Raw genomic sequence first — 22,152 nt, 5'->3', positions numbered from 1 at the left:
TAGCCTGCTTTAAAGTCACTCCAGTGGTGAGAATCCCCTATGCTCTATGTGAGCTCCTGGAGGGCCTAGAAACACAACAGATTGCAACCTAGCCCTCTGCTGGCTAGCTCTCAATACTGAGAAGTTTTCTGTTTTCTGCATATGGCTAGTCAGTTTTCCCAGCACCATTTATTAAACAGGGAATCCTTTCCCCATTGCTTGTTTTTGTCAGATTTATCAAAGATCAGATGGTTGTACATGTGTGGAGTTATTTCTGAGGCCTCTGTTCTATTCCATTGGTCTATATATCTGTTTTGGTACCAGTACCATGCTGTTTTGGTTTCTGTAGCCTTGTGGTATAGTTTGAAGTCAGTTAGTGGGATGTCTCTAGCTGTGTTCTTTTTGCTTAAGATTATCTTGGCTCTATGGGCTCTTTTTGACTTAAAACCTAGATAACAGTTTGATAGGTGCAGCAAACCACCATGGCACCTGTATACCCATGTAACAAACCTGCACTTTCTGCACATGTATCCCAGAACTTAAAGTAAAGCAAAACAAACAAACAAACAAAACAACAACAACAAAAAAAACCCAAAAACCTGAGAAGGAGGCACCCATCCTGCATGAGGCCAGAGTGTGGAGTAGAGAGACCAGCATGAGCCATAGTCAAACCCGGTCCCTTGCTCAAATAAACCTGTAGAATAAATAGTCCTCTAGTTCCTGTAGACCAGCACTTCCCAGTAGAACTTTCTGCCATGATAAAAATGTTCCATATCTGTGCAAATGATGACCACTAGCTGCATGTAGCTATGGAGCACTTGAAACATGGTTGCAGCGAATGAGCAACAAAATGTTAACTTTTATTTAATTTAAAATAATTCAAAGTTGAAGGTAAATAGCCATACTTATACAGTGGCTACCATGTCAGACAGTCCAGCTCTAGCACTTATGGTATTCTTGTCTCTTTAAACCAGGACAGAGAACCTTAATAATATCAGCTTTCTTTGTCTTTGTTTTTGAGTGTCTAATGTGTGCCAAGTTGCTGCTGCAGGCTTGTCTCTTTTGACAGCTCACAACATACAGTTGGAAAAGAAACAAAATCCCCATTTTACAGATGCAGAAAGAAGGCCTGGGGAGGCTAAGTTCTTGCCTGTGGCGACGAAAGAGCAGGTGGTGGTCTTTCTGATCCCTAGCTCTGCTCTTTCCACTGCTCCCAAACATTTTCAGGGCAGACCAGCAGCAAAAGGCAGAGATTTTATCCCCGGGGGGTGAGGAGCTACTCATCTCAGGGTTTAATGCAGCTCAGGTGGCCCTAAGCTGGTTGATGAGATAACATAGGCCTGGCTCGCTGTGAGAAGCACTGTGGGGGCTTTATAGGTGATTCAGAGAGTGGCCAGCCTTGGGATGGGGACGGGGTCTTTGGAAGATGCATCAGCAGGGGAGGAAAAAAGCTAAAGATGCTTTGTGGGCAAAGTGATGCACCTAATGATGGATTTCAGCAACTCAGCAGGAGCAAGAGAGAAAGGGTGTGGTGGAATCCACAACACACCCAGCTCATTGCACAGATCACAGAAGGTGTCTGTGAAAGACTTTCAGCCACAAAGAGTGTAGAGCTGCACTCTCCATTTGTGAGCCCTGCCATGGACGAGGTATAGCTCACATATGTGCAGTGCCTCAGCTAGGTTTTCATTTCCGGGTTGTTAAATGTTTGGCCAGCACCCAGGATGTCCTAGAGGAGTTCAGAAGAGTCACAGACCCATGTGATGTTAGAGGTAGGCAGGACCTCAGAGACCCCCACTGCAGCCCGCTTGTTTTACAGATGGAAGCCCTAAAGCCCAGAAAGGGAAAGAGACTTACCCTGAGTCATACAAGCAGAGCCAGGTCTTAAACTATGTCACTTCATAATTCACACTTTCCACTCATCCTCCCTCGTGGGGCTACATGTCACCCCTGTACCTACCTTGGAGGATACAAAATGCATGTGAGGGCATTGACTGGGAACGGAGACAAATGATTCACAGCAGTTGAAATACAACAAGCACTTACTACTGTCAGTCACTGGGATGAGCACTTTAGACTGATTGCTTCATTTAAGCCCCATGGCATCTGGCATTACTGCCCCATTTTACAGATTGGGAAGCTGCTGTAAACTGGTTTGCCCTGTCTTATACAACCAGATGTGGTGGAACTGACACTCTTGTTATTAAGTCAGCATGCCTCCAAATCTTAGCCATCTAGCTCCTGCACTTGCTGCCTGGGTTTTTCTTGCTCGGATGCTGCTACATTTCTTCCTGCAATTATTTTGTATATTTTCATGTCTTCTAAGGAGAAGAAACCTAATACTTCTCCCTCTTTCTTCCTCTTCTCTTCTTTTCCTTCATCCTACTAGGGTACAACAGCTTACAGTCAAGAGACATGGTTCTGACATTGGCAACCTCTGTGACTTGGGCACATTGCCTCCCCTTTCTGGCTGCTGTCATTTCTAAAATGTACTGCTGGTTGGGTTGATTCTAAACTTCTCTTACAGACAGTAGAGTAGAGTGAGTAAGAACCTCATCTGACAATTACAGAGCTCAGTATGTGTGTTAGGCTTTAAATGCTTTATATAAATGGACTCATATGATCCTCATGATCACTCTCTCAGGTAGTAGACTCCATGCCCATTTAGCAATCAGGGAACTTGAGGCATAGAGAAGTTAAAGAACGTCCCCAAATCTACCCAGCTGGGAAGTTGCCAAGCTTGCATATGAATTCAGGTAGTTTGACTTACACCCAGGCTCTTAAAACCATGACACTAGCATCATTCGAAAACACTTTTTTGCTTTCTAACAGTCAGTTCCCAAGTCTGCAAAAATAATATAATTTATACTCTACTGTATTGTTCAAGTGATTTTTAAAGCACTGAGCATGTTATAAGTGCTTGATAATATTATTATATGCCTTCAGCTCTCTGTGGATCTGTGTAGCTAAAGCAGCAGGGGAGTTAGAGCTCAATATGCTCTTGTAAAAACAGATGCACAGGCACAGAGAGGCAAACTGTTTTGCTGAGAGATGTTCAGTCCTCTTATAAGAGATTTCACCTTAGCATGAAGAATTGTACATTTGGAGTCAAACATACTCAGTCAATTCCCTGACAACACCCAGAAAAAGTACCCTCTGGTCTTCCCAGATTGGAGCTTCAATTATGCCAGATCTTCTCTGGTCAAACTAGACTCAGTCAGCAATAATCAACTACGAAGTTCTGCACCAGATGGTAGGCAATTTCTGAATGCACTAGCATCTACTCTTAAAGAAGGATTTAAAAATCCAAAGAGGCTCCAGAAAGTCTGGCAAAGATATGGAGGTGGGAAAGCAAGAAAAGTTTGCAGGAGAAACAAAGCGATTCACTTGTCTAGAAGAAAGGATATGTACATAGCAAGAGATGGAGCCAGAAATGTCATCTGGATTCCACTGTAGAAGCCCTGAAGTGCCAACCTACCAGTATGCCTTGTTTTGAAGGCTAAGGTGTCTTAGCAAAAGGATGCTATGTATTTTTAAAAGCAAATTTCGCAACACAGTGTACCAGATGAACTGGGCAGGAGAGAGATAAGCCAATGGTAGCAAAACCAGTGCTTTATGCTCCCATCTTTCATTCACAGTGGGGCCTCCCCAGTGTGAAACTCCATGAGCAGACTCCGGCTACTTCTAATACATTCTCTGTTACAAACCAAGCTCTCCAGCCAGCCCTGGCCCAAGTAGTGCTGAGGTCTGCAGCCCTTCAGGGGCTGGAAGCCAAATGCATCACAGGCCCAGGCCAAGGCTCCAGGAAATTGGGGTCAATTTCCTACTCCCCAGAGGGCCCAGGAGAATCATGGGGCCTAGAGCCTGGGGCTCTGAGAGGGAGAGTCTGGGCTCTTTGAAGCCACATGAAGCTGCATAACTTTGCCATGAGCCCCTACGGAACCTCTGGGAGTGAACTCTGCAAGCCGCCTTGCAGCTGCATGCTCAAGATGGGCCACCCTTCTCCTGAGGCCAGAGAGGTTTCCATTGCAATTGCACCCTCCTTCTGCCGGCACAGGAGAGGCCTGGAAAGGGGCCCCTTTCTCTTCCGATCCTGTATCTTTGCAGCTGTTTTCTCACATAGGGGAGCCTCAGCTTACATCAGTTCTTTTAAGGAGTTTATTCATTTTCTCATGCATTCATTCATAATTTACTCCCTCATTCATTCATTTCTTCATTTACTCACTTGTGCATTTATTTTCTCATCCATGCATTCATTTATTTTCTTATTTCTTAAAGAAATACATTCTATCACTCTCCACCAATTCACCCCATCTTTTGTTAAACAAACAATTCTCGAATAAACAAAAATGTCTATTAAGTGATGAATGAATGCACTGAGTGACCTGGACCTGTTAGGTATTGTGGAAGACCCTGAGGATACAAGGTTGAATAGGACACCGGCCTGGGCCTTGAGGAACTCATTGTCTGGTTGCAAAACCGATGATAAACAAATAGGTAATGTCTTGTCAGAGACATTTAGGTAGTGCCCCATGCAGAACTGAGGTGGCATGAGAGCAGGATGGGTTGTGTCAGATAAGGTGTTTGCAAGGTAGACAAGGCGGGTGGGTAGGAAACATAGCAGACGGGGCCGGGCGTGGTGGCTCAAGCCTGTAATCCCAGCACTTTGGGAGGCCGAGATGGGCGGATCACGAGGTCGGGAGATCGAGACCATCCTGGCTAACACAGTGAAACCCCATCTCTACTAAAAAAATACAAAAAACTAGCCGGGCGAGGTGGCGGGCGCCTGTAGTCCCAGCTACTCCGGAGGCTGAGGCAGGAGAATGGCGTAAACCCGGGAGGCGGAGCTTGCAGTGAGCTGAGATCCGGCCACTGCACTCCAGCCTGGGCGACAGAGCAAGACTCCGTCTCAAAAAAAAAAAAAAAAAAAAAAAAAAAGAAACATAGCAGACGGAAGGAGCAGTGAGCATGAAAGCACAACATATGAAGCCTTCACGAATGCAGGCAATTTAAATTGAAGTTCAAGGTTGGTGGTGGTGCTCTGGAGAGCAAGAAACTGGAGAATTAGGCAGAATTAAGGCTGGGAGGACTCTGGAGCCAGCACAGGAGTTTGCATAGAAGCTGAAGGTCACAGGAAGCCATTGCATAAATTTTTGCATTGGTGGAGCACAGCCAGCTCCTCTGGCCTCATGTCAAGTTTCTCATCTTATTATAAGCCTGAAAGGGGTAGAGAATATATAGCTTGTTCTTAGATCCTTCAGAATATGGGTCCCCCGCGCAGAAACCACCTGTGATTCTCCATTTCTTTTTCATAGAGTCTAAACTACTCAAGTTGGCATTTAAGGCTCCACACTTTATCTGTGTTACCAGCTCATCTTCCCCTTCTTCATGCCTTGAGTCATACAATTAGAACCACACCAGGCCCTCTAACACGCACTGTATTTTTCATCATTTGCACATGCCCTTCCATCTTCCAGGATTGTCTTCTGTTCCTTTACTGCCTGCAATTCCATGCATCCTTGAAAATCCTTTTCCATATATCATTTTCTCTAAGTGGCCTTCCCTGATTGTCCCCCCATAGCCAGTTACTCTTCCTTGTGTACTCACAGCACTGGTATAATATTTAACCTGCCTCACTGAGCACAGTCACAGTGACATGGCTGGTGGCTCACATGACTGCCATTCCCATTAGCTCGCAGAGGCGGGCACTGGCTCTCTTCACTTCTGCACCCCACAGAGCTGGGCACAGATTGGACACTAAGGAATATTACTTGAATTAACTTTCTGAAATTCGGAGGTTGGAAGGGGACTTCAAGAAGCGATTATGTCTTCAAGCTGTGTTTGCCTAATGCTTTGCAGAAGATCGAGAAACTATAGTTCCCTGTTTTAAAGAATTGGGAGGAAAGCACAGATATAAGTACCCCCATATCACCCTCTTCATGCCATTATTGTTGGAATGGAATGGAATAGAATGGAATGGAATGAAAGAAAGAGAAGATCAGGAAAGGAAAAGAAATGTCTTAGAAGAAAAAGCTTCTCAACTAGACCCAGACTATTTAGTCAACATATGACAGAGCCCTGACATAGGATACTTTCTCACTATTTAAGAGGAAGCAAACTTTAGTGCTCCTCATTAACCCATGCACTTACTCTCTGTGTCAATCAAGGCGCTGATGGGCTCCTAACCTCTGAATTAAAAAAAAAAACTCACACACACAAATCAAAACTATAATTGGCTCTGATTGAAATTTCTGAAAGACTACTAAGCTCGGACTTGGGAGTTTGGCATTCTGGAAAGCCTTGAGCAAGTTTCTTCGTGGGCTGAGTCCTCAGTTTCCCAATATGTAAAATGGAAACACACTAACAATACCTCCCTTTCAGGGTGGTTGAGTTTCAACCATTGTTAAGAAATTGTTTTGGAACACTTCAGAGCTCTGGAAAGATGGAAAATTGTTTTCTGTTTTATTCTGAATAGCTTATTCAATTGGGGCTGGTGTCTCTCTTGGTCCTGACTCTGTTTCTCTGTTGTTCAGGGACGTGGGAGCAACATCATTCATTGCCGGAAAGATGGCACCTGGAGTGGCTCCTTCCATGTCTGCCAGGAGATGCAAGGCCAGTGCTCGGTCCCAAACCAGCTCAACAGCAACCTCAAACTGCAGTGCCCTGATGGCTATGCCATAGGTATGATGGGCCCAAGAGGGGAGCAATAGGAGGGGCAATTCCTTCCAGCAATTCAGGGCTAATGCCTAGGTGGGTCATTGAACACCCTGGTCACATGAGTTCCTGCATAGGCACTATGGAAAGAGAGATGAATGAGTGTAGACTATGCCCTCCCAAAAAGAGAATCAGGGACAGGGATATGGTGACCCAGTGGTGGGTGAGTGTAGACAATTACACCAGAATACAGAAAAGCTGTCAGGTGCCTGAGGGGGACACAGAAGACTCCCAGAGGAAGGGATGCTTTCATGGGGATTTGAAAAAGCTTGTTGGGGAAGAAATGCTATTGCAGGCAGAAGAAACTGTGACTGAGGAGCAGGAGTTATGAAAGCACACATCACATTTAGGGAAGCAATAGTAGTCTGGTGCAGCTGCTTTTATTATTAATTTTTAAATTTGCATCATACTAAACATTCTTTTTTTTTTTTTTTTTTTTTTTTTTTTTAAGACGGAGTCTCGCTCTGTCTCCCAGGCTGGAGTGCAGTGGCCAGATCTCAGCTCACTGCAAGCTCTGCCTCCCGGGTTCACGCCATTCTCCTGCCTCAGCCTCCCGAGTAGCTGGGACTACAGGCGCCGCCACCTCTCCCGGCTAGTTTTTTGTATTTTTAGTAGAGACGGGGTTTCACCATGTTAGCCAGGATGGTCTCGATCTCCTGACCTTGTGATCCACCCGTCTCGGCCTCCCAAAGTGCTGGGATTACAGGCTTGAGCCACCGCGCCCGGCCATACTAAACATTCTTGAGTACCTGATATAGTTCAGGCCCTTCATCAAGCACTTGAAAGGCATTATATCTTATCCTCACAATAACCTTTAGTAGATGAGGGCATCAAAACTTGAGGGGATAATGGAACATGCTCCCAAATCCTGAGACCCATCCCATTCCAAAGCCTGACTTTTTTCTGTGGCATCTCAGCTGCATCCAAGATGAGCATAAACTGCATTTTCAAAATACTCTTTGTATGGTGACAGGCCAGCTCAAGAAATACACACAGTGAGAAGAGACAAGTTGGGATTGTATGCCAGGGATTTGCCTCGTTGAAACCAGGTATCTGGACAGATGCCTTAATCACAAGCACCACAGCTTTCCGGGGTACTCAGAGTGCAAGGAGTGTGACCTCATTTAAGGGTAGTGATGCTGACCTTTTGGGCTGATTCCCTAATTGACCATGATGAAAAGCCTAGGGAACTGAATGTTCTTTCTCCTGGCCAATATGATTTATGAAGCAATCGCCAGGGATGTCTGGTGTAGAAGGTTATCTGAATGTGCAGAGATCCAACATGATTTTCATCCAGCAAACAGAGAGTTATCACTGCATGTCCAGAAGCAAGGCCTGTGGTTGGAGAGGGACGGTTCATGGGGACTGTCCATCCCTTTTTGAAGATGAAAACACATGCCCTCAGATAGCAGAAGTTCTTCACCTTAACTTACAGTGGGAATCAGCACTCTTGCGTTTAGCCCAAGACACTGGATCCTGCATGGGTCAGAAAACACCAAAGCACATGATTGCTCTCACTGATGGTTTGGAAGGTACTTTAAGATCTTACACAGCCACCAATTCACAAGATGCTGACCAGGAGGGTTGCAGAGAGATGGGATCTTATAGGACCTGCTAATACAGGCATTCTAGAAGGTGGGGCAACAACTGTTGCCGTGGTGAGCAGCATGGGCTGCACCATCCCAAGGCCAACACTTTCTTTCTCCTTTCCATCATTCCTGATAGGTGTGTGTGGTCCTGATAGGTGTGTATGTCTGTGAGGGGGTCCCAACCTCCAGCTCAATCATAACATGCAAGTGAATATTCATTCATACTCTTAACTGGCATTGAGTGGCCCTGTGAGAAAAAGCCTAATTAAGTGACCTTTAGGGAAAAACTACAGAAACAAATTTGCTGCATATCTATACCCACTGACACATTCAAATACATTCACATGTTCATACATAAACACATGCCACATGCTGAAATGCTTCATAACCAAACAGCCCCAAACACATACATCATATAGTAAGCTCATGCCTAACACCTATACGTCAGCCAAATACCACACAAATGCATCACTCACACAAACACATACACACACAGGTAACACATAAACCTATACATAGCACTCACATGCAGTACATACAAATCTCATACTTCAACAAACGCGAACACATTTTATGTCCCAAAACATGTCAAACACACAGAAAGATGAACAAAAGGCAAACAAATCTCATAGACACATTTACACATTTTATTCACATGTCTCAACTGTATGCAAATGAGTACAATACCTGGCTCTCTTCTCTCCATCAGAACAGTGGAGAAAAAGGGGAAGGGGTGGGAGGGTGGTATTTCTTTACCTACTGAGTGTTTTCATGGTCAAAGCAGAAAGGGGAAAAAATCTATGTGATGTTGCAACCTGAATTAACTCCCCTTTCCTGTACCCCAAGTCCCCACGGCTGGCGCCCAGATGTCCATCTTATGAACGTGATAATCCAGGGCAGATGAGGAGTGCATAGGGATACTGGAGGAGAGCAGAGAGAAAAAGCCACACAGGGAGACAGGAAGGCTGAGGATGAGAGTGAGAAGCAAGGCAGGAGAGCAGTTGTTGCTCATCCACTCCTCAGCCCCAGCTGTATCCTCGCTTTCCTTCAAATGCCCCTGACTTCCACCTCCCAGGCTGAGCCCTTCCCTGGGGAGAATCCACTTTGCCAAGGAGAGAGGGATTTGATCACTGGCCTTATAAGCAGGGATGAGATATGTGTCAGGCTTGGGGGCTGGAGGGCACCTTCTGGAGTCACCCAGACCAGCTCCCCTGCGTGCCTCCCCCAGGCCACCTGGGGAGGCTTCTGTGGCAGTTATGAGCCCTCAGAAAGTTGCTGCTGCTGCCACCAGGGCTGCCACCCTCCCCGCGCCTCCCGGGAAGGAGACGCAGAGGCCTGGTGAGATCACCACTCTGTAAGGATGCCAATTACGGCTCATATATCACAACACAGCAGCCTGGTCCTAAAGCCCCAGAGCTGGTGTGGGGGAGGGGAGCCTAGGAGAGGGAGATGCAGAGAAAGAGAAATTAAGACACGACTGCTGCATTGGACAGCAAGTGTCTCCTGTTTTGACCACGGGTTTGTTTTTTTTTTTTTAATTTTATATTTTTTCCTCTCTTGGGATAAGATAGCCTTTGTCTATTTCTCAGAGGCTGCCTTTGTTTTTCAAAAGAATTTTATTATCAGCCTTGTCTCATCTTTGCTACCTAAAAACTCCTTTAGAACTGGTCTCACGATAAAGCATACCCCATAAGCAGTTCCTCTGACTGCTTAGGGATCTTTGCTCCTTATTATCATCACTCATCGTTTTTGTCTGTTTGTGTTGTCCCCATTTCTTGTCTCTCTGGCCCCTCACCATCTCTCCTGCTTCGAAGGCTGCCTCCTTCTCTCCTCTCTCTGTGTGGCTGCATTGTATCGATTGTGGGGCCTGGAATTAGAGATGTGGCTCTCTCCTCAACAGCTTTGTGCCCTGAGCTTTGTGCCTTTTGGCTCTCTAGCCTGTGAAACGGGTGTCATGACTGAAATGGGCTGGATTTGCAGGGAAATCAGGTAACATAGGAAAACCACCGGGTGGGGCCAGAAATTGCCCCTAGTCAGGCTCAGTGTCCCTGTGTTTGAAGTGAAGGGCTTCTACTCAGGAGGCTGAGGCGGGAGAATGGTTTGAACCCAGGAGGCGGAGGTTGCAGTGAGCCGAGATCGTACCACTGCACTCCAGCCTGGGTGACAGAGCGAGACTCTCATAATTAAAAAAAAAAGTAAAAATAAACACAAATTTAAAAAGTGAAGGGCTTTTAAACATGGTCCTGCCTCTGCCACTCCATCCTTGCTCTTTCTTTAGATTTGTGAGCCTCTTAGACTAGAAAGGATGATAAGATGGCAACAGGAAGGGCACTGGATAGATTGTATATATATATACATATACATATACATATACATGTATACATGCCTCTATGTATATTGCATGTTTATGTGTGTATGTATATACATATCTGTTTGTGCATGCCATGTTAGTCATTCAGCTTTTCATGGACTCATTACCTGATTTATTTTTTTTACATCATATATATATATATACACACACACACACACACACACACACACACACACACATATATATTCTATTAACTATTTTAGAAGCCCCCTTCCAAATATACGTATATATGTATATTTGGAAGGGGGCTTCTAAAATAGCTAATGCATACATATGTATATTTGGAAGGGGGGGGGGGCTTTAAAATAGCTAATAGAATAGGATATTTAAAGAAAAGAGTTGACTTGCTCCTAGTGTTTGGAGGGTGGTTTTGACACTAAGACAGAGAAATGGCCTCCTTCAGGCCTAGTCGGATTCTGACCGGTTGTTTCTTTGCCCACATGAATAAATGCCTCTTTGGGGTACTGAGTACTTTCCATGGACTAGGCTTGATTTTTCAGATGACCGCAGGATGTGTGAGGTCAGGGTAGAGAATGAATGAGTTGAATTAGAGTCAGCTTGCCAACCCACAGTCTGGAAGTCAACTGTCTTCATGCAAAAGTTCCTGGACCAAGGGCTTCTATGTAGTAGCCCTATCTCTGTTAGTCATTTACCCCTTCTTTGACTCATTATCCAATTTTTTTAAATTCCTTTATCCATTTAATTCATAATTTACTCGTTCACTTATCCATTTATGTACTTAATTCCTCCTTTATAAGATACCTAAATGCATATTCATCTGTCAGTCATCATGCCATTCATTTATCCATTAATTCATTCATTTCCTGATCCATTGATGTATTTATTCATTCTCTGTCTCTTATACTCATTTCACATATACTTATTGAGTGCCTATAATCTGCCATGCATAGTGCCAAGCTCTGGACATAGAATGGGGACTATGGATAGTACTAGCCCTATAGAATTATAGTTCAGCAGGGAAGAGAGCTATTGATATCACACTCACCAAGCAAACAGGAAATGGTCACATGACAATTCTGTCATGGGCACCTATGAGGTGCTTGGCCTGTCAGGAAACCATGGAGGTATTCTCTGAGCAAGTGGCATGCGATTGAGGTCTGTGGGATCATTAAAAATGCACTTGTTGGAGTGGGAAGGGTCTTTAAGGCACAGGGAAAGGCAGGGATGAAACCCTGGGGAAAGAGAAGCTGGTATTGCATTTATGTGCTCATCATTCACTCAGCCAGTGCTCTGAGCTCCCCTGGGTGTCAGACACTGGGTTAAACTGCGAGATGAATCAGGCGCATCTGATGATGGAGTACTCTCACTCAGTTGTGAAAATCAGGGCAAACTTCTTAGAAGAATTGAACTGGCCCTTGAATAATGGATAGAATTTGGTTATGGGAAGGCAGATTGGGGGACATTTCAGGATATGGGATGAATAAGAGAAGAAGGACAGAGGCTGAGAATTGTGGGGCTCAGATGGAAAACCAAGTGTAGTTCAGTCTGGTTGAACCAACCAGAAAGTGAAGGTGGTCAGTGAGAGAGAAGATTGACCAGACTGCAGGAGGCACTGAGCGCCTAGCAAAGGGGGCTGTATTTTGTTCTGGATGTGGGGATCCTTGGAAAGGTGTTTGAGCAGCGGAGGAGCTTGATCAAACTAGGGTCAGGGCCAATGAGGGTGGCAGCAGGAACCAGCCAGATGGGAGGTATGTGAATGGAGTCAGGGAGACCAGAGGTGGCCCTGCCTGGGGAGCCTTCTCCTTCCCACTGCCTTGAGGTTGGGTAGCTGAGTCCACTAGGGACCAGGAAGTGGCAGGGCCCACTCTGCAGGAGGACAGTTTGCAGATGTTGAGGGTCTGGGGCCTGAGCCGCCACCACATGCTGTGCTTCCCTCAGGGTCGGAGTGTGCCACCTCGTGCCTGGACCACAACAGCGAGTCCATCATCCTGCCAATGAACGTGACCGTGCGTGACATCCCCCACTGGCTGAACCCCACACGGGTGGAGGTGAGTGACCAGGGACATCTACCCACCTGCAGCTAAGGGGGAGGGAAATGATGTTGTTAAGCACCTGCTATGTCCAGGGCCTGAGTTCATTCTTTCACATATATTATCTCATTTAATCATCACACCTGCCCTGTGGGTGTGTGTTGGGGAGAGGTCGGGTAGAGTGGGGAGGAGACTTACAATCGTTTCTCTAGTCTTTAATTATTTAATACTTTCTCTCTGTCAGGTCCTACGTGAAGGGCCTTTTATTTACTGTCCCACTAAATGCTGATGTCAGCCTAGGAATAAACTGAGGCACCAATAACAGAGGTAGGGAACATAGAGCCGGGTTTCAGACCCGAGTCTGTCTGGCTGGAAAGTCCATACTCATAAGGATGGTGTTGTGTGGCTTCTCTGGTGCCCTCCCTTGTAGCCTTCCACTTTACATAGCCTAGGTTTCTGGTATCTTTCTCCAAGCTTTACGTGTTTCAGGGAAAGCAATTAATAGGTGTCTAGCAAACTAGTAATATTGGTTGTTTGTGGAGAACCTGCCATGTTCATGTGTCCAGTGCTTAGCACGAAGACTTCATTTCAGACTCACTACAGTTGTATGAGAGAGGGGTCATTGTTTGTATTTTCTAGCTGTGGACACTGAAATCTGAGAAGTGAGGTGATGGGCCCTGAACCAAGGCTTGAACCCAAACCTGAGTCTGAGCCCTGTGTGTTTCCCACAGTGCCAGGCCGGCATGCCCCCAGCCAGATGACTACAGAGGCCCCCACCTCGGGGCAGTGTCGGTTTGACTTTGAGATTGGCTGTTCCCACTCGCCTTTGTGTCACCCAATTAACTGGGGCCCCTGGAACTGATGTAGGCCCTGCTTCTGTCCCCCAGGACATCACAGGTCCAGGCCTCATGTGTCACTCTGGGCACTGGCTCTTCACCCTGGAGAAACTGAAAGAAGGAGACCGGGGTTGGGGCGCGGGTGAGGTTCATCTCTATGTCTCTCCACCAGACTACTGCCTGGGGTGCTGAGAGGCCATGGAGCCAGGGAGCTGCCATCTGCCTGCCTGCTACAGATCACGCTCTGGATAGCTGGGCAGAACCCGATACTGGGTGTACTGTTTCTCAAATGTGCTGAGGGCACAATTGCCAGGGCTTACTCAGCACTCTGGGCGTATAGACCTGGCCAGACCTCCTCCACTCTTCTGTGTGCCCCGGCATACTCCTCCCCTCCTTTTTGCTTCCTCTTTCTCTTCTGCTCTCTCTTTTCCTGTCTCCATCTTACTCTCTCTAATTTTTTTCCTATTTCTGTTTTTCCACTCTGTTTTTCTCTCCTGCCTCTTCTGATATACCTTTCCCCTTGTTCTGTCTTCCTCCCTCCCACACTTTCCTTTCCATCATCCCCTCTATTTCTCTCTCTCTCTGTCTCTGACTCTCTCTATATCCACAAGATAGCCCTGTTTCCCAAACCTCAAGCTCTGTCATGTTTCCTCCACCATTCCTGAACCAGAATTCCTGCACAGATTCCCCTGAATGCCCCATTGCGCCCTATATGCTCACATACCCAGGCATGCAGGGAGCCCACATGTCAGAAGTCTCAAGGCAGCTAGAGATAAGAACAGGCTCCTCATTGTACAGATAGGGAAACTGAGGCCTATAGAGGAAGGCGGCTGGTCCACACAGGCAGCACAACTGGAATGACAAGCTGGACTTGTGATTGGCAGCTCCTTCAATACTACCAGCTCTCCTTCCTTTTCCCACCCTAACTCCCACATACCCGAAAGCAGGTGAGTTTGACTCATACACAGAACAGACATAGGAGACCTCCCTCTCACCCCAGTATCAGAGATCTTCTTGGCCTGGCCCAGCCTCCCACTTAAGACCTTTTTCCTACCCCCTGGGCAAATTCCCACCCTTCCCTCTGTGAGCCCTGGGCACTAAAGAGTTCAGTTATAATTCACTGTGAAATAAATCCAGGGATTTGAAAGCCTGCAAGCTGCCCCCCCTCCCCACCATTGCCCACCCGCTGCCTGCCTGCCCCATCCCCCACCCAGTTCCCTGGTCTGCCTGCCTTTATTGATGCTGGCCTACCGAGAGAACCATAACGAGGTTCAGACCTCCACTGGTCTCTGGAGGCCTCATTATCCAGGAGGAAAAAAATGTGGTAGAAAAAGGGAGGAGGGCGAAGGGCAGAGATTGATGATTTCCAGGAATAAGGCAGAAAAGTTGGCCTCTGCTGCACCCTTGCCCCTTGTGCGGTGAGAGCTACAGAAATAGAGCTGCTGGTGCAGGCATTTCCAGGCCAGAGGAGGCCCTGGATAGCTCCTCTGCTTTCTGGGGGTCTGCCCGTGAGCACCAGTGCGATTTAGATAGCTGGGGGTGAGGCTCTGCTCCAGCTGCTGCCACTTTTATCCCCAGGGTAAGAGAGTGAGAGGCAAGAACTGGCATTTACAGGGCACTTGCTGTGATCGGGCACTGGGTCAGGCACTTCCAATCCTTTATTTCCACCCCCACCACCTACCACACACGTATAACCACACACATATGTCCCTATCAGGTGGGTATTAGTCTCTTCCTGCTTCCAATGGAAGTAATGGAATCTCAGAGGTGGAAGCTACTTGCATAAGAGAAGTTGAAGAGAGACCCAGGCCAATTTGATAGTTTACTTCAGCTATCCCTGCAGCGTTTATGAAATGTACAGTAATAAAGGCAATACATTTACTGATGGCTTACCAGGGATGTGCTGGCAAATAGTTAACAGCTGGCTCTCCACAAACATTAAACTCTGATTTGTAGCATTTCCCAATTTCTGCGATACAAATATTCCTACCGTGGCGGATTTCAAGGTTTGCAGGTTGCTGTCACTGAGCACAAAGTTGGAAAGATCCAGGCACAGTTGGCTCTTGCGAGCCTATGCAAGCCAGCTGTGGTCCACCACTGACACTTAGTCAACACAGACTCTATTTGAAGTCCTTTACATATATTGACATGAATGAAGAGAATGATGACTACTTAGATGAGTGGTATGTCAACATTGAGATCACAGGTCATGATGAGGACACCAGGACAGTGAGCTTTGTGAAGGCAGGACCATGGTACCTCCCTCAGTGCCTAGCCCACAGCAGGTACTTGCTAAATATTTATGATTGCTGAGTCAGGTGACCAAAGTTCTAGTGTAAGCTCTGGCGCCTTCCTGCTGTATGTCCTAGAACAAATCCTGTCACTTCTCTAGGCCACAGTTTACCCAGTTGTGAAGTGAGAGCTAGGCTTCACTCAGGAGTCACAAACTGAAATGCCACCTGAACCAGGCAGGTGGATAAATGAGTGAAGCAGGCCAAACATACTCTTTTGTACATTGAATACTGAGGCAGCCGGGCACGGTGGCTCATGCCTGTAATCCAAGCACTTTGGGAGGCCAAGGCAGGTGGATCATCTGAAGTCAGGAGTTCGAGACCAGCCTGGCCAACATGGTGAAACCCCATCTCTACTAAAAATACAAAAATTAGTCAAGCATGGTGGCACACGCCTGTAATCCCAGCTACTCAGGAAGCTGAGACAGGAGACTCGCTTGAACCTGGGAGGCGGAGGTTGCAGTGAGCCGAGATTGTGCTACTGCGTTCTTGCCTGAGCAACAAAGTGAGACTCCGTCTCCAAATATAATAATAATAATTAAAAATAAACACTGAAGCATATTAGTAGTACTATTTACTATAAATATTTTGGAAAGAAAGACTTGCAGAAAAATGTAACACCCATACACATACTACCCAACTTAAGAAATAAAAACTTTACAGATACTGTTGAAGTTCTTTTCTATTTTTCCTTTTTTCAATTTTTTAATTTTTTTTTTTTTTTTTAGTGGAGATGACGTCTCACTATGTTGCCCAGGCTTGTTTTGAACTCCTGTCCTCAAGTGAGCCTTCTGTCTCAGCCTCCCTCTTTTCTTTTTTATTGAGCTATAACTTACTTCCTTATCATAAGTGTAAGGCATTATAAATTGTTTTGTCTGTGTACACTCATGAAACCGCTACTCAGATTAGGATGTGGACCAGTCCAAATCTTCAGGGAGTCCTCCCTCCCCATGCCAGGCAATTTCTCCAGCACCAAGGTAATCGCTGTTTTGTTCTCTATCACTATGGATTGGTTTTGCTAACTTGTAAATGTATTTGTAGACTTGGTCCCTATCACTAAGAATTGGTTTTGCTTATTTGTAAACTTCATATAATTGGAAATCATGAGCCATTTTCATAAGTGTATTTTCAATTTCTATAAAGAGAAACACAATGTACCTCCTTTTTTGTGTCCTAAGCCTTCTTTTTCTCAGTCCCCTTCCCTGTACATGCACTTTTGAAAGTGATTAGAGGTATAGAAAAGTCTTCCTCTAATCTAATAAATAAAATGATACAAACTCAATAACAGGTGGAAATGCCCCTCAGGTTCAGTGCTGGAGAGACTGCAGGGAATGGTGGGGACTATGGCAAACTATGGAAAACATGGTTGTTGTTTTTCTCCTTCCAAATGGGGACAGCATTAGCCAAGTGCAGCAATGTGGAAATGTGGGCCTCCTGTGGCCAAATTTTTCATTTTTTCTTGGGTACAAGAAACCTGGCGTTTTTAAAATTTGAAACATCTTTCTTTTTTAAAAATTTTGGCAACTAATTTTGACTTTTTAAAAACACTTGTATGCCAAACCAAACATTTCTGTGGTTTGTGTAGCCTAGAAGCTGTTGGCTTGCAACCTTTGGATGAGACAGACTATTCCAGTCTAGAGATCTAGAATTCTGGGGTGGCAGCCTGTCTCCCATCAGTTCCTAAGAAATAGATCCAATTTGCTCACACATTATCCCTTGCTGAGAGTGTTTCACAATAGAAAGTGCATCTCCCTATCCTCAGAACCTTATAATTCCTTTAGGTGCTGAGACCTTGGCTTTTATAATAGCTTCTGAAAAAAAAAATGGGAGGAGGAAAGAGAGGGAGGGAATGACTTAAGGAAAGGAGAGATAAATTGCCATTTATTGAGTATGTCTAATATGTAGACATGGTTTGCTAGGCAATTCTATATACGCCACTTCATTTTGTCTCCATCACCCCCCAGTGAGGTAAGGATTATCACGTTACAGATGAAGAAGCTAAGGCTCAAAGAGGTTGTCATTGCCCAATTCACATAATGAATGTGGCAGAATTAGCTAGCTAATTGCATGGCATTCCATCCTGCAAGGGCAACCCTCATACATGTCTTTCAAAAATGTGCAACACATGCAGACAGAGAATGCAAAATTCATTTGTGAAAAGAAGGTAGCTTTGTGGAAAACCCTGCCAAGTGTCTAAAGGTCAGAGGCCGAATGGTTCTGAGTGACTGTTAAATCCAGTCTAACTGACATAGAGATGGAGAACTAAGTGCACTGGAGGGGAAGCCCATGGACAAAGAGATGCAGCCAGAATCTACTGATTTTTTTTTTATTCATTTATGGACACGCTCATACATTCGTTTATTTGATTGTTCATTTGTTCATTTACTTATTCAATAAACATCGAGTATGCACCTCCAAGTGGCAGATACTCTTCAAACACTAGGAATACGAAGTGGGAAAAGCCTAGGCTTTTAAAAAGCTCTCCCTGGAAAGAAGCTAGAAACTCGGTGGCTGATAACAAAAAGCAAATAATTAATAATAATAATAATAATAATAATAATAACTGATATGATTCGCTCATAGCAGGTCCCAGAAATCAAGGGAAAAAGCTAAGGGGAAAAGGGCTCTTCTTAGAAGACATCCAAGAGAGGTGTCAGATCTGGGCTTCTGGATGAGGGGGCTCTCTTAGATGCCTTCTCACATGTCTTTGGCTCTGCTTGGGGCCTGTCTTCTTGGACCTTCATCTTTTAGATGCTCTACCCCCTCCAACATTTGTCTCAAAGGGCCTCTCCACCTTTCTGAACTTTGGTCTTCCCATCGGTCAAAAAAGTAAGCTATTTTATACTTACAGCTTCAGGGGATGGTATACTTTGAAGGAGATTATGGTGTTCAAAGCCTAGACCTTAAAACCAGATAAATGTGGGTTTAATTGCTGACTGTCACTACCTATGTGTACAATTTGGGGCAGGTCATTTAACTTCTCTGTGCCCCAGTTTTCTCTTGTGTAAACCAGAGTCAAAAATAGTACCTATCTCATAGTTATGGTGAGAATTACATGAGATGAAAGCTCCGAGCCCAGGGCTTAGAGCATAATATTTATTAAATACAGAATTTTGTGCTGATGAGGATGAGGATACTGGTGGTGATGATGGTATTAATGTTGGTGGAGGTGGTGATGTTGGTGATGGTGTTTTCATGCTGATGATGGTGGTGGTGGTAGTGGTGTTGCTATGATGATGATGATGGTAAAAGGAAGATGGTGCAGATGATGGTGGTAGTGTTGGTGGTGCTGTTGATGATGATGGTGGTGGTGGTGATAATGATGGTGGTGCCAGTGGTGTTGATGATGATGACAATGATGATGATGGTAATTGCAGCCAGGAAGAAAAGATAGTCTGTTCTTCCTACCACCAAGGCAGGAAATGAAAGCCTTCTTACAAAACCTTATCTGAAAAAGCTGTGACTGGGCTAGATGTCTCACTGGAATCAAGAGGAAAGAGGCTGACATTTGAGGGGCCCCATCTGGGATCTCCCAACTTCTCCTATAAACAGCCTAGCCATTCCTTCAGTTCCCACTGCCTGTCCCCTTTCCCAGTTCTAGCACACAGAGGGGCCCTGTAGTGAGACAGGTGGGGCGTGCAGCCCTGAGTAATAGTGGAAAATCCAAAAGCCTTGGAAAGATAAATAGGCTTATGCAGATAGTATAAAAGTCCTTTTTCCGAGCTCACGTCAGATAAACCTCAACTGACAGAAACTTGTACAACCACACCAAGACACTCCTACAGATGGATTAAATTAGCCCTCAGATAAACAGGGGAAGGCATGGGCATCAAATCCCTAGTGAATTCTAACGCTGCTGTTTTCTACTTCTTGAACCTTTACCAAATGCCCTCCAACATCTATGGATTTTGACTGGGAACAGACTGTCATACTGAGAGATGAAAATCTGGTTAAGAGAATGAAAGGAGATGATCCTCTTCACCCAGCCCCATGACTGGGAGGCAGAGGGGGAAGAACGTAGCTTAACTGGAAGAAACGAATACTGAACAACCCAAATACCCTCATTTGTATTGGTATCACATTCCTTCATGTATTTCTTCACTGTGCTCCATGCTTCACCCTGGAAGGATACAGAAATGTCTATAACTCACGACCTGCCCTCAAGAAACTTACGCAATTGGTACTAGGTTTACCATTTTCACATCATTTATATGAATGCACCATCTCAACAAGTCTATGACATTTTCAGTACTCATCTTATGGATGAGAGAACCAAATCTCATAGTGGAAATTTACAAAGCGATTCCAAATCAGAATTGCAACCACATCTGTCCTATATCATGTCCCATGACTTTTCCCATATACCACTTTATGTGTGTATTGGGGACAGGTAGACAATTTCAACAGAAGTAGTAAGAGGCAAGATAGTAGATTTCACATTGCAAGACTGATTGGAAGATCATCAGGTTAAGCTCTTTCTCCAAGGTCTTTGATTTACTTGCAGGATGAGAGTGGCTACAGTCAGCCTATACTAAACTGGTCCTCTAAACTAGACTTGTTTAGAGGACAAGTCTAGTGCTTGACCTTAGATGATCTTCTGATGCTCTAGAAGACAGGAAGACAAGTAAATAAATTATTGTCCATTGGTAAGATCATCTCTCTTTTGAGAAGAATCTGTTCCTTTATAAAATAAATATTTATTTAGCATCCCCTCTGTGCCAGGCATTGCTGAAGGCATGGCATGTCTAATGTGAACCTGACATGCTATGGAGCAGAGAAGAAAGGCACCCAATCCAGTCTTAGGGTCACCTGATTCCCTTTGTCACAACCTCGCCAAGAAACCTAATTACAATTTGGCTCCCATATAGGTCTGCCCTCAGGGAGAGAATAGGCTGTTTACATGGATTTTCCACATTCTGGCCCATGTGACTGTTCATTTTTTAATTAAAATTAATCAACTGGCCTCTCAGTCAGTCGAACAAGCTCTGATTATGTGGACTTCCGTGGCTGTTTGTTAACAATTGCCTATCACTACACATCTAAGCATGTACCATTTTATTTCATTTCATTTTATTCTTTAAATAAAATAATTGTAATCTGGCATGAAAACTGGGGCATCTATGGAGAATAGAAAAGGGAGCTTCTAGGGATTTTTTTTTTTTTTAAACGGAGTCTTGCTCTGTCACAGGGCTGGAGTGCAGTGGCTCAATCTCAGCTCACTGCAACCTCTGCCTCCCAGGTTCAAGCGATTCTCCTGCCTCAGCCCCCCAAGTAGCTGAGACTACAGGCACATGCCACCACACCCAGCTAATTTTTGTATTTTTAGTAGAGTCGAGGTTTCACCATGTTGGCCAGGATGGTCTCGATCTCTTGACCTTGTGATCCGCCCGCCTCGGCCTCCCAAAGTGTTGGGATTACAGGCGTGAGCCACCGCACCTGGCCAAGCTTCTAGAATTTTTATGGTAGCTGTATCCCTGATACTATGTTATCTTTCTAGTCTTATTTAGCTTTCTCCTTTCACCCACTTTAAAAAATATCATCATGTTGGATTTTATGTTATGAGCTTTATTAAATCATTTCTGAAACAATTGGTTATTTTCAAATCCTGGTTTCCCTACCTAACAGCTATGGAGCATGGGGAATTTACTGTCTTATGACATAAGATTAATGCCCACCTCACAGTATCATGGCAAGAAATAATAAGATAATGCATACAGTAATTAGCACAACAAATATACTCAATATATTTTAGTTGTCATTATCATCATCATTATTATTATTTTTAAAGAGGAGGCTATAAGCTCTGCCTGACGGGGCTAGGAAAAGTGCCAAAGAAGACATAAGTTTTGAGCAGACATTGAAAAGATTCTCAAAGTGACGAAATGGGGAAGGGCATTCAGGGAAAGGGAAGAGCAAGAACGAATGCACCGTGGGCAACCTCAGGGAACTGTGGGCAGACCAGTATGACATGGCAGCAGGTGACAGCAGGAGGGGTTCTCTGCCTTTCCAGGGTTTTTAACTATAGGTTGGTTCATAATAGCCCATTTGCTCTCAGACTGTAGTGTGCATTGGAGTCATCTGACAGGCTTGCTAAAATGCAGAGTCTCAGGGCCTGGCCTCAGAAAATCCAATTCATTAAATCCAAAGCAGGTCTGAGGAATCTGCCGGTAATTTAACACACTCCCACGGCAATGCTGATGAAAGTGGTCTTCAGCTCATGCTTTAAGAAATGCTGCTCCACACTTTTCTCCCATCCTCCTGCTGCAGCCACACACATGTATGCACACATACACACGCAAACACACACATGTGCATGCTCACACACACACACACACACACATCCCTCCTCCCCCAACCTTATCCCAACTCCACGAATGGGTT

The 22,152-nt window shown here is 45.0% G+C and overlaps 1 protein-coding gene across 2 annotated transcripts in view; it reads left to right on the top strand.

The window, feature by feature from the left end:
- The window catches only part of PAPPA (pappalysin 1), a 250,880-nt gene that overhangs the window by 205,075 nt on the left and 23,653 nt on the right, over nt 1-22,152 (top strand). For both annotated transcript variants that reach the window (XR_004053931.1, XM_030919309.1), the window contains exons 18-19: nt 6,513-6,660; nt 12,553-12,662. Coding sequence is in view for 1 of the 2 variants with exons in the window: in XM_030919309.1 (XP_030775169.1) it covers nt 6,513-6,660; nt 12,553-12,662 (258 nt within the window). In the remaining variant the exon portion in view is untranslated. The remainder of the gene's footprint in view (nt 1-6,512; nt 6,661-12,552; nt 12,663-22,152) is intronic.

This window comes from Rhinopithecus roxellana, chromosome 16 (genome assembly GCF_007565055.1).
Source record: "Rhinopithecus roxellana isolate Shanxi Qingling chromosome 16, ASM756505v1, whole genome shotgun sequence".
Lineage (NCBI taxonomy): Eukaryota > Metazoa > Chordata > Mammalia > Primates > Cercopithecidae > Rhinopithecus > Rhinopithecus roxellana.
This window is presented reverse-complemented; position numbering and strand designations above follow the sequence as displayed.